The sequence below is a fragment of the Myotis myotis genome, unplaced genomic scaffold (assembly GCF_014108235.1).
Source record: "Myotis myotis isolate mMyoMyo1 unplaced genomic scaffold, mMyoMyo1.p scaffold_m19_p_3, whole genome shotgun sequence".
NCBI classification, from domain to species: domain Eukaryota; kingdom Metazoa; phylum Chordata; class Mammalia; order Chiroptera; family Vespertilionidae; genus Myotis; species Myotis myotis.
Genome location: NW_023416335.1, coordinates 47,043,501 through 47,055,264, shown reverse-complemented (window position 1 = coordinate 47,055,264; position 11,764 = coordinate 47,043,501). Strand labels below are relative to the sequence as shown.

General features: G+C 46.8%; 1 protein-coding gene across 1 annotated transcript; it reads right to left on the bottom strand.

Annotated features, from left to right (window-relative positions):
- Window positions 1-807: 807 nt before the first annotated feature.
- Window positions 808-6,575, bottom strand: LOC118651176 (ERV-BabFcenv provirus ancestral Env polyprotein-like). Its single transcript, XM_036300075.1, has 2 exons — window positions 5,945-6,575; window positions 808-2,137 (listed from the first exon to the last, which is right to left on the bottom strand). The coding sequence occupies exon 2, from the start codon at window positions 1,893-1,895 to the stop codon at window positions 1,302-1,304; it is 594 nt and encodes a 197-aa protein (XP_036155968.1). The 5' UTR covers window positions 1,896-2,137; window positions 5,945-6,575; the 3' UTR covers window positions 808-1,301.
- Between the last annotated feature and the right edge of the window lie 5,189 nt (window positions 6,576-11,764).

Here is an 11,764-nt window from a genome sequence, read left to right as displayed (position 1 = left end):
CCACTGGGCTAGAATATGATCTTTCTTAGTGAATGTTCCATTGTTTTATGTTCATTTTAGAAGAAAGTATATTATACTGTTTAAGGGAAGAATGTATTTTAATATTCAATTAGGACTAGTTATTTGATGGTATTGCTGTTTCCCTATATAACTCCTGATTTCTATTTTGTTATTAATAACTGAAAGAATAATGCTGGAGTCTTTACCTGTGGATTTGTCTATTTTGCCATTTTTTTTTTTAAATATATTTTATTGATTTTTCACAGAGAGGAAGGGAGAGAGAGAGAGAGCCAGAAACATCGATGAGAGAGAAACATCGATCAGCTGCCTCCTGCACATCTCCCACTGGGGATGTGCCCGCAACCCAGGTACATGCCCTTGACCGGAATCGAACCTGGGACCCTCCAGTCCGCAAGCCGACGCTCTATCCACTGAGCCAAACCGGTTTCGGCTATTTTGCCTTTCATTTATAACAGCTTTTGGCTTCAAGAATGTTTAAAATCTATTTACATATGTGTACACAATTTGAACTTACATGTCTTATTAGATATATAATCCATTTTGTCATTATATAAATGTCCTTCTGTATTACTGATAGTATTTCTTGTTATTAATTCATATTATTTGAAGATTAATATTGGTCTTTCAATTTTTTATGTGTTTTCATGCATGTTTTTTTCTATCTTTTAACTTTAATTTTAAGTAGAATAGTTGGTTCTTTTATCAAACATGATAATCTCAGTGTAAGGTTCACGGCGAAAGAGACAAGGCCAGAGAGCCAGGCAAGTCAGAAAGGAGGAACTTTAATCTGCACGCCCAGGCGAGGTTCACGGGGTCCAAGGGCAGGCGGGGCCCGTGAGGTGAGCCAAAAGGGAGTGGAGGCACTTTTTTATACAGCTGTTTAGTGAGGGCAGGGGAGCATGAGCTGTGGGAGTTTTCGCCGCAGGCAGGTCTGTTATGGGTTCCAAGAAGGGACCCATATCTGCGTCACCATCTGCCTTGTGGTTGCATGCATCGGCTCCTGGACTTCCCTCCGACTTAACATCCTGGCCTTTTGGTGATAGGGGGCTCTGAAATTGTCTTGGCTACTTCCTGCTGACCAGGGGCAAAAAGGGAGGGGGGTTCTAAAGGCCAGGGTCAGGCAGAGGCAGGTCGGAGGGCATCCAAGTGTCGGGGTGGAGCTGGAGCTGATTTACAGTCACCGGTGACATCTCCGCGATCCGGGAGCTGTCCCGGGAGTGCCTCGCACGTCGTTCGTAGTTCCTCACTCAGCTTAGTCAGGGTCTGCACGTTTTGCTCCACTACTCCGGACTCGTTGATGTAGTGCTGTTGGAGACCTGGACTTGGGCCTCCTGGACCAAGACATATTCCCGGAAGATGTAGATGGTCCCTGACGGGGTCAAGCTCCAACCACTCCCGTATAGTTTTCCCATAACGCCTGTAACCCATCGCTGGTCCCAGGGATCTCGGACCCTGATGTTAAAGGTCCCATCCTTCCAGAAAAAGGGGCCAAACCTGACCTCATTATAGGCATCATGGGTGACACAGTCTGACCAGCGGCAACCCCCATAGGTGTTGACATCTTGATTACACCTGTCTGGGTTCTGCTGGTCGTAAGCAAAACAGGCATAGGGTCGGCCACCATTGGACACTGACCAGAGGTCAACAGCCATCAGGATCTCCGCCTGGCATTCGACCAGAGGGCAGTCCTGAGATCCTACCTGCCGGGTGACTTGTGTGCTGCCCTGGTAGTAGGTTTCACGGACCTTGAACCTCCACACATAAGCGGGTGGGGGTGGGTGTTGGTTGCTCAGGGCCGGGAGGAGAAAGAGGAAGGGGAGGATGACTAAGGCGGACCTTAGTGGGGCCCAACACCTCACATTTATAGAAGCCATGCTGCTCCGGGGTCCTCTTGAGTCTGGAGAGGTGGTGCCACGAAGGATCGCCAAGTAGTTTGGCCGCAGTGGGGGTTGTAAGGATTACAGTGTGAGGTCCCGTCCACCTAGGCTCCAAGGCTTTTGGATGTAGATTCTTGAGGAGGACCGAGTCACCTGGGTGAAGGGCTGGTCCTTGGGAGCCCTGGTTGGTCGGTTCTGGCTTAGGCAGAAACCTGTTGGCGTGTTCTCAGAGCAATTGCCTGGGTAAGGATAGATATGGAAGATAAGTACCTAGGGGAGGAGGATTAGTAGAGAGATGGTGGTTGAGCAAGAAGGTCTCCCATATAGAAGTTCAAAAGGGCTTAAGAAGGTGGGGCTCCTTGGTATAGCCCGGATTCGGGTCAGGGCCATGGGCAGGAGGTCCGGCCAGGACCTGCGAATTTCTAGAGAGTTTAGTTAGATGGTTCTTAAAGAGGCCATTAATTCGCCGAAACCGGTTTGGCTCAGTGGATAGAGCGTTGGCCTGCGGACTGAAAGGTCCCGGGTTCGATTCTGGTCAAGGGCATGTACCTGGGTTGCGGGCACATCCCCAGTAGGAGGTGTGCAGGAGGTGGCTGATCTATGTTTCTCTCCCATCGATGTTTCTAACTCTCTATCTCTCTCTCCCTTCCTCTCTGTAAAAAATCAATAAAATATATTAAAAAAAAAAAGAGGCCATTAATTCTCTCAATTTTACCCAATGATTGTGGTCGGTAGGGTATGTGTAGCTTCCAGGAGATGCCAAGAGAGGTGCTAACCTGCTGAACGACCCTTGATATAAAAGCTGGGCTGTTGTCTGATTGTATGGAGGTGGGGAGGCCGAATCTTGGGATTATGTATGTTATTAAGGTCTCAGCCACCACTTCAGCAGTTTCCTTGCAGGTGGGAAAGGCCTCTACCCATCCTGTCAGGGTGTCTACCATGGTAAGCAGATACTTGGTCTTCTTGTGGGGAGGCAGATGGATGAAGTCTACCTGCCAGTCCTGCCCTGGGAGGTGTCCCTTCATCTGATGGGTAGGAAAGTTGGGGCACATTCCTCCCTGGGGTGAGACAGCCGCACACATGGGACAGGAGGAGCAGGCACTCGTGATCGCCTCTTGCATTGTGGGCGAGGTGAAGAGGGGTTCTAGGAACCTCCGAAGTGCCAGTGGTCCAATGTGTAACAACCTGTGGATCTGTTGGGCAATGGCCCCTGCCTGGGCCAGAGGGAGGGTGATTTTGTTATTTATAAAGATCCATCCCTCAGGACTGGGAGAGCCTCCCTGCTGCAGGAGTTTATTTTTCTCTTCTTCTGTATATTGAGGGGTAATGGAGGGAAGGGAAAGGAACAGGACCAGGGCTGGGGACCCTTCACCCTGAGTTAAGCCTCTGGCTACCACATCCAAATGTAAGGTTCCCGGCCCAGGAGACAAGGTCAGAGAGCCAGGCAAGTCAAAAAGGAGGAATTTTAATCTGCACTCTCGGGCGAGGTTCATGGATCCAAGGGCGGGGCCAGTGAAGTCGCGCTAAAAGGGAGTGGAGGAACTTTTTTTTTTTTTTTAATATATATTATTGATTTTTTACAGAGAGGAAGGGAGAGGGATAGAGAGTTAGAAACATTGATGAGAGAGAAATATCGATCAGCTGCCTCCTGCACACTCCCTACTGGGGATGTGCCCGCAGCCAAGGTACATGCCCTTGACCGGAATCGAACCTGGGACCTTGAGTCCACAGGATGATGCTCTATCCACTGAGCCAAACCGGTTAGGGCTGGAGGCAGTTTTTTTATACAGCTTTTCAGTGAGGGCAGGGGAGCATGAGCTGTGGGAGTTTCCACCGTGGGCAGGTCTGTTACGGGTTCCAGGAAGGAACCAGTATCTGCGTCACCATCTGCCTTGTGGTTGCATGCATTGGCTCCTGGACTTCCCTTCGACCTAACACTCAGCATTTTACATGAAATCTTGGACTCATTTACCTTTTTACATTTTATTGTCATAAGAACACTTCACAAGATCTACCCACTCAACAAAATTTTAAGTGTACAATACATTGTTAACTATACCAACAATGTTATAATAGTATCTCCAGATCAGCGGTTCTCAATCTGTGGGTCGCGACCCCTTTGGCGGTCAAACGACCCTTCCACAGGGGTCACCTAAGACCATCCTGCATATCAGATATTTACATTACGATTCATAACAGTAGCAACATTACAGTTATGAAGTAACAACGAAAATAATTTTATGGTTGGGTCACAACATGAGGAACTGTATGTAAAGGGCCAGAAGGTTGAGAACCACTGCTCTAGATACTCAAATACTCTAATATCTCTAGATACTCTAATCTAGATATTCTAATCTTGCTTACCTGAAACTTCATGTTTAGTTACACATTATTTCTTCCTCTCCCCAGCCCCTGGCAACTGCCGTTCCACTATTTGATTCTGTGAATTTGAGCTCTGGTGGAGCTTTTTTGCTACCTCAGATGACTCGGTAAATATTTCTCAGATATATCTGGTCTTCATCCACACTTCGTGACTCACAGCTCCCAAAATCCTTGGGATTTCCTGTGTTGGGAGTTAAGGTGGATTTATGTGTAGAAGGTGACTTCTTTTTTATTTAATAGTGTGGAAAGACAAAGAGAAACATCGATGTGAGGGAAACGCATCAACTGGTTGCCTCCACCAGAGCCCAAGCCAGGGAGAAGCCTGCAACTGAGGTAGGTGCCCTTGACCAGAATCGAACCTGGGACCCATCAGTCTGCAGGCCTACGATCTATCCACTGAGCCAAAGCAGCTAGGGCTAGGAGGTGATTTTTTGAAACACCTAAGAATGAAGGTTGTTTGCCAGGAGACCCAACCATGCAACCTGAGCTGAGAATGGGCAGTTGGCATTAGCTTGGGAGAAGTTGGTGAGAAAAGGAAAATCCAACAAGGGAGCTAATCCAGGCTCTCATTTATTATTCCCTGGATCATGACACACCAAGGAAGAGATGAGTCAAGAATATCTCATTCCTGGTTTTGCCATAATGTCTCCGCCAGCCAGTTCTCTCCTCCCACCTGGCATATTTGTTAAATTCCCTGCCAGATAATTTCAACATCTGTGTCATATCTGCGACTGGTTCAGACTATTGCTTTGTCTATTCTTAGTGTACTTATTCTTGCTTTTACATATATGTGATTTTTGTATTAATGCTGGCATCATAAGCAGGAAAGACACTGAAGTAAATGATATGCTTGGAAATGGGCACATATGCCCACTAAGCCTTTAAGGCAAATACCTTGGTTCTTTCTGTGGACACAGAATAAAAATAAAGTAAAGTAAAATGGGGTTTATTGAAGATACACTCCAAACGAGGTGCATGCCATTGGAGAGAGCATGGGACGAATAGGCCGGCTCCTTACATTCCAAGTGGGGAGCAGGCGGGGGGGGGGGGGGGGGGGGGCTGGGTGAGGAAGAGGGGGAGAGAGAGAGAGAGAATTCCAAGTGTGGAGGGGGGGCAGGGAATGGGAGGGAGAGAGAGAGAGAGAGAGAGAGAGAGAGAGAGAGAATTCCAAGTGGGAGCAGGCAGGGGAGAGGGGCGGGGAAGAGGGAGAGAGAGAGAATTCCAAGTGTGGAGGTGTGGAGGGGGGGCAGGGAAGGGGAGAGAGAGAGAGAGAGAGAGAGAGAGAGAGAGAGAGAATTCCAAGTGGGAGCAAGCAGGGGAGAGGGAGAGAGAGAGAGAGAGAATTCCAAGTGTGGAGGGGGGGCAGGGAAGGGGAGGGAGAGAGAGAGAGAGAGAGAGAGAGAGAGAGAGAGAGAGAGACAGAGAGACAGAGAGAGAGACAGAGAGAGAGAGACGGAGAGAATGGCCGGGCTGCTTACATTCCACTGCTTACATTCCAAACAGGGAAAGGGTGAGACCACTGCCAGGCTACTTTGCTCAGTCGGAAGCCAGAGAAAAGGGGGCCTTGGGGACAGGTTCAGGGGGTGAGCCCAGGGCGAGCTGCAGTGCCCATCTCCCCTGGTTGCAAGTCTCATTGGGTGCCTCAGAGGTTGGGGGTTACATACCTGTGCGGAAAGGGAAGGGGAAGACTTGGCCGATACTCCCTGAAGCACAGGCAAGAGAGCATGGCCCCCAGCTTCTGGGTTTAAAAGAGGGCTTTTCTGGGTGGAGCCTTTTATTTGCATCAGGGATGATTGACAGAAACTACTTTTCTTCTGGGCAGGCCCTTACCCATAATGTATACAGAAAAACCCACAGGGGACGGGGTCACAACCAAGATGCAAATTTTATTATAATTAGCCCAGGGCCCTGGGAAGGTCGCATGGGCCTTGAGGCCACGTTTTCCTCTGCGCTGGCGCCGAGAGCGGCTGGCTCCCACCTGCCTGCTGGCGGCTGGGCGGCCCATAGAGAGGGGTCTGAGCGCCACGCTGGTCCCACCCCTGCCAGGACCCGGGGCAGGCCCGCCCCAGCCGCTCCGGTCTGACTTCCTACCTAACCAATACAGTTATTTATGTGTTTGGCTGGTTTCCTGGTGCTGCTACTATGGTTATCCTCAGTGTACCTCAGGCTTCACATTTCTGTACAAATACTGATAGTGGGGAAGGGCAGCTAATAAGAATAGAGCCACAGTTGTTTAATGGTTATTCACTTACTAACTATAGATAAGAGTTTTCTTACAGACCCCGGGGAGCTGGAGGATGTGCTGCAAGAAGAAAACCAGCTGTAAAGCGATAAGAGACACGTTGGGGCCCATTGCTCAGAGAAGACAGTGAGTTCTGAGAACAAAGGCCAGGACGAACTTTGATTTGATTGCTGTGCCAGGACCTCCTCTCCGGAAGTTTTCCTCAGGAATGCTGACCATTCTGGGTCCCAGGAACCGGTTGGAGTTGTTTTTAACACGATTGAAAATTAACTACTTTGTTATCGGACTTCAAGATTGAAAAATCAGACAGAGGGCGAAAACCAGGACTACAGGCTTTTTTTTAAAAATATATTTTATTGATCTCTTACAGAGAAGAAGGGAGAGGGATAGAGAGTTAGAAACATCCATGAGAGAGATCGATCAGCTGCCTCCTGCACGCCCCCCAGTGGGGATGTGCCAGCAACCAAGGTACATGCCCTTGACCAGAATCGAACCTGGGACCCTTCAGTCCGCAGGCCGACGCTCTATCCACTGAGCCAAACCGGTTTGGCAACTATAGGCTTTATTAGAGGGACCTGGCTGTCTCGCAAGGGGAGGACAGCAGCACGTGCAGGGGTAGGCACGCCTTTTGAGGGGCGGAATGGGAAGGGGTGGGGGCTTAGTGTACTGGGCACACACTGATTGGTGGCTTACTGCATTGTCCATATAGGAGAAGGGCTTAGGGTATTTGGCAGGTGTGGATTGGTGGTCCAATGTATAGTCCATATAAGGTACCTGGTTAGTCACTCAGGTATTTCTGGGCTGCAGGTTATGTCATACTCCGCCCACCAGTTGGGGCAAGGGAGGATCTATCAAAGATCCTGGAAGGAGACAGTCGGACCACAGACCCTGCAGCCACCTCTACCTTCTTCCCCTTCCCATGCAGCCTCTCTTCCTTATCCCTATACACTCAGCCGACTGGTGGGAGGTGGGAGAACAGGTTTTCGTGGATGGCCAGCTGCTCTCCCATATGCAGGCATTATTGGAATAAACGCTCATATATGACTCAAACCCGGCTCTGCTTAATTGGCTCAAGTAGTGACAGGCAGCCCTGACCCATTAGTTGTCCGTTCTCAATACTTTATACTTAGAGAGGAGTTGGCTTTCTAGGGCAAAGTCTCTCCAGTGCTGAGTTCTAGGTCTTCCCCAAGTGGTACAGCTGTCTCTGCACACTTTTTTTCTTCTTGTCTTCTTCTCCCAACAGTATTCTGCAGTTACTGATTTGAAGCCACTTTACTTAGTGGTGAAGTGGTCTTTTGGTCCATTCTTTTTTTTTTTTTTAATATTTAAAAATATATTTTATTGATTTTTAACAGAGAGGAAGGGAGAGGGATAGAGAGTTAGAAACTTCGATCAGCTGCCTCCTGCACACCTATTGGGGATGTGCCCGCAACCAAGGTACATGTCCTTGACTGAATCGAACTTGGGACCCTTCATTCCGCAGGCCGACGCTCTACCCACTGAGCCAAACCGGTTAGGGCTTGGTCCATTCTTTAATGTTCCTATGAAGTCTCAGTACTAACCCTGAATAATGTTCCTGGTTTGGAGGTGACAGCTTCCTCGGTGCTGCTGACCTTCCCCGGCCTGTAGTTGTGGGCCCAATGCATAATCCAAGGGAATAGTTTTGTTGGTTTGTTTGTTAACCCTGATATAGCCCCTGGGTTGCAATGAGTTTTCAGCAATGCTCTACTACAGACTGCAGTTTCCAGGTGCCATTCATTCCCAGAGTGAAGGTTTTGTTCATCAGTGTATGAGGACGAGGATCTGAGTGGAGTTTCTTGCCCCTGCGGCACTGCTGCTTTTCTTTTACCCAACTTTGCACCACAAGGATGTTTCTTAGATTTTTATCACCAATCTTTTATGTGAGCACACAGTAGGGCTCATGTTGAAATTATGCTAGAGGAAGTAGATTCCACTATCTTCAGCTCCCATTGATTTCTCACTGTCCTGCCAGCCCATACTCCCACTTTCATCAATTTACAACTATTCCAACTAAATGCTTCCCTTTGCATCTGTGCAGGTGAAGGTTGAGCCTTCTTTCACTGGATGCATTTTCTCTCACAGATTTTGTACTATCTGGTTGCTCTATGACCTCTTCCCTTCAATGAGTTTTTAAAAACTTGTAAATTTGAGGTGAGTTCAGTTTCAATTTTTTTTTAAAATATATTTTATTGATTTTTTTACAGAGAGGAAGGGAGAGAGATAGAGAGTTAGAAACATCGATGAGAGAGAAACATCGATCAGCCGCCTCCAGCACATCTCCCACTGAGGATGTGCCCGCAACCCAGGTACAGGCCCTTGACCGGAATCGAACCTGGGACCTTTCAGTCCGCAGGCTGATGCTCTATCCACTGAGCCAAACCGGTTTTGGCTGTTTCAAATTTTTAAATAAGAATTGGAGTGCTGTTCCCTTCAGGTCTAACTATGCCCTGGATTGGAAGCTGCAAGAATGATAGGAATTTAAAGGCTTACATATCCTCAGGGCGACTTCCAGAGTGAAAATGAAAGACCAAATCTATGCTTTCATAATACTCTTATTTCCCAGTCATATTAAATCAATGTAACACTGATTTATAAGCATGATGTCATAACTTTTAAAGGAGTATTTCAACATATGAGAAATTTCAACCAGTTTACAGAATTTGAAAAATGGATGATAGACTATTGGTGAGGCGAAGCAGAGAAAATCACAGCCTATACACACATATGGAGAGTGCTGAGAAGAAGAAGAAACTGAGATGCTTTTGCAACTCTGGACTCAGAGACAGCAGGTATGTGAGGGAAGGAGTGAGAGGTGGAGGCAGAAATCAGGAGTACCAACTGAAGACTTAAATGTCATTTACAGTTACATAACAGTGTATTGTGGATTCACACTTCCCACCCCTGCCTATTTAGAGTGTGCAGGGCAGTCAGGAATTTGACTACCACAAAAAAAAAAAAAAAAAAAAAAAAAAAAAAAAAAAAGAAAGAAAGAAAAAGAAAAAGAAAGAGAAAGAAAAGGACAGCATTATTTCATGATACGTCATATAATTTCTCTAGGGAAAGAGTGAAGAGTTACTATAGGAGTGGCTGACTTTAAGAATAATCTCCCTTAGTCTAACATTTGCATGACCCCTATAATATGTGAGGTAGTTTCATGAATACTGTAAAGGTAAATTAATGGGGGTGGGGGGCGCACATAAGAATAGAGCCACAGTTGTTTAATGGTTATTCATCTGACTAACTATAGACAAGAGGTTTTCTTACAGACCCTGGGGAACTGGAGGATGTGCTGCAAGAAGAAAAACACCTGTAAAAAGTGAGACACCTTGGGCCAGGATGGGTCCACTGCTCAGAAAAGAAAATGAATTTTGAGAACAGACAAAGGACAGGACAAGCTTTGATTTGGTTGCTGTGCCTGGACCCTGACCCTCTCTGGGACTTTGCCTCAGGAATGCTGACCATTCTCCAGTCCCAGGAACTGGAGGAGCTGGGTCTTAACACCATTGAAAATTAACTGTCTTGTTACTGGATTTCAAGATCCTGGAAGGAGACACATGGATCACAGGCCCTGCAGCCACCTCTCCCTCCTTCCCCCTCCCATGCAGCCTCTCTTCCTTATCCCTCTGTACTCAGCCGCTAGTTGGAGGTGGGAGAGCAGGTTTTCGTGGATGACCTGCTGCTCTCCCATATGCAGGCATCTATACTAATAAAAGATTAGGTGGCCCTTGCGCCCTCAGGGCGACACCCTCATGTCATCACGAGATGGCCGCCCCCAAGTTGTCACAAGATGGCTGCCACAGATGGCCGGCAGGGGAGGGCAGTTGTGGGTGATCAGGCCAGCAGGGGAGGGCAGTTGGGTGCGATTGGGCCAGCAGGGGAACAGTTAGGGGTAATCAGGCTGGCAGGCAGAAGCGGTTAGGGGCAATCAGGCAGGCAGTCAGGTGAGCGGTTAGGAGCAAGCAGTCCCAGATTGGAGAGGGTGCAGGCTGGGCCTCTAGCTATTGGAATAAATGCTCATATATGATTTCACCCTGACTCTGCTTAACTGACTCAAGTAGAGACGGGCAGCCTGGACTCATTAGTTTTCTGGATTCAAAATTGCTATGTAACCAAGTTTTTCTTCTTATTATAATAAAAAACAATATGATAAAAAATGTACTCCTTGTTACTACTTACTGTATACCAGTACTTTTCTAAGATAAGAGCCATGAAAAGTCAAAACATTTATTGGATATTTGAAAAGGCCAGAAATAGAAGACAAAATATCAAGGTTAAAAAGGCATAAAAGTTGACTGAAAATAAAAATTAGATATATGCCGCCCAGCTGGTGCACTCAATGGTTATTTTTATAATAATTTGAGTTATTTTTATAAATTTGATACTCTATCTTTATACTTTTAAAGTAAGATTTTAATGTTTTTATTTTATTTTAAAATATATATATTTGTATTGATTTCAGAGAGGAAAAAAGAGGGAGAGGAAAATAGGAACATCAATGATGAGAGAGAACCATTGATTGGCTGCCTCCTGCATGCTCCCCACTGGGAATCAAGCCTGACACTCAGGCATGTGCCTTGACTGGAACTGAACCATAACCTCCTGGTTCATAGGTTGATGCTCAACCACTGAGCCACTCCAGTTGGGCAGATTTTAATGTTTGTTTGTTTTTAAATACATTTTTATTGATTTCAGAGAGGAAGGGAGAGGGAGGGAGAGAGAGAGAGGGAGAGAGAGAGAGAAACATCAATGATGAGAGAGAATCATCGATCAGCTGCCTCTTGCATGCCTCCTATTGGTGACTGAGCCCACAACCCAGGTATGTGCCCTTGACCAAAATTGAACCCGGGACCTTTCAGTTCACAGGCCAACGTTCTATCCACTGAGCCAAACTGGCTAGGGCTGATTTTAATGTTTTTAATTGCAGAGGATGGGAGGAAGGATTAAGCCAGTGAACAAGAAAATCAAAAAGCTCATTGTACATTCAAGAATGTTTCCTAGCCCAGCCAGCGTGGCATCAACCTATGAATCAGGAGATCTTTTTTTTTTTTTTTTTTTTTTTAATTATTGCTTAAAGTAAGGAGATCTTGTTCGATCCCTGTTAGGTAACATGCCAGGGTTGTGGGCTTGATCCCCAGTAAGGGGCATGCAGGAGGCAGCAGAACAGCTTATTGTTGATGTTTCTCTCTCTCTCTCCCTCTTCCTTCCTCTCTGAAATCAATAA

What these genes read in the sequence shown, in the direction of transcription:
- LOC118651176 (XM_036300075.1), bottom strand. Translation starts at nt 1,895, where the DNA reads ATGGCTTCTATAAATGTGAGGTGTTGGGCCCCACTAAGGTCCGCCTTA.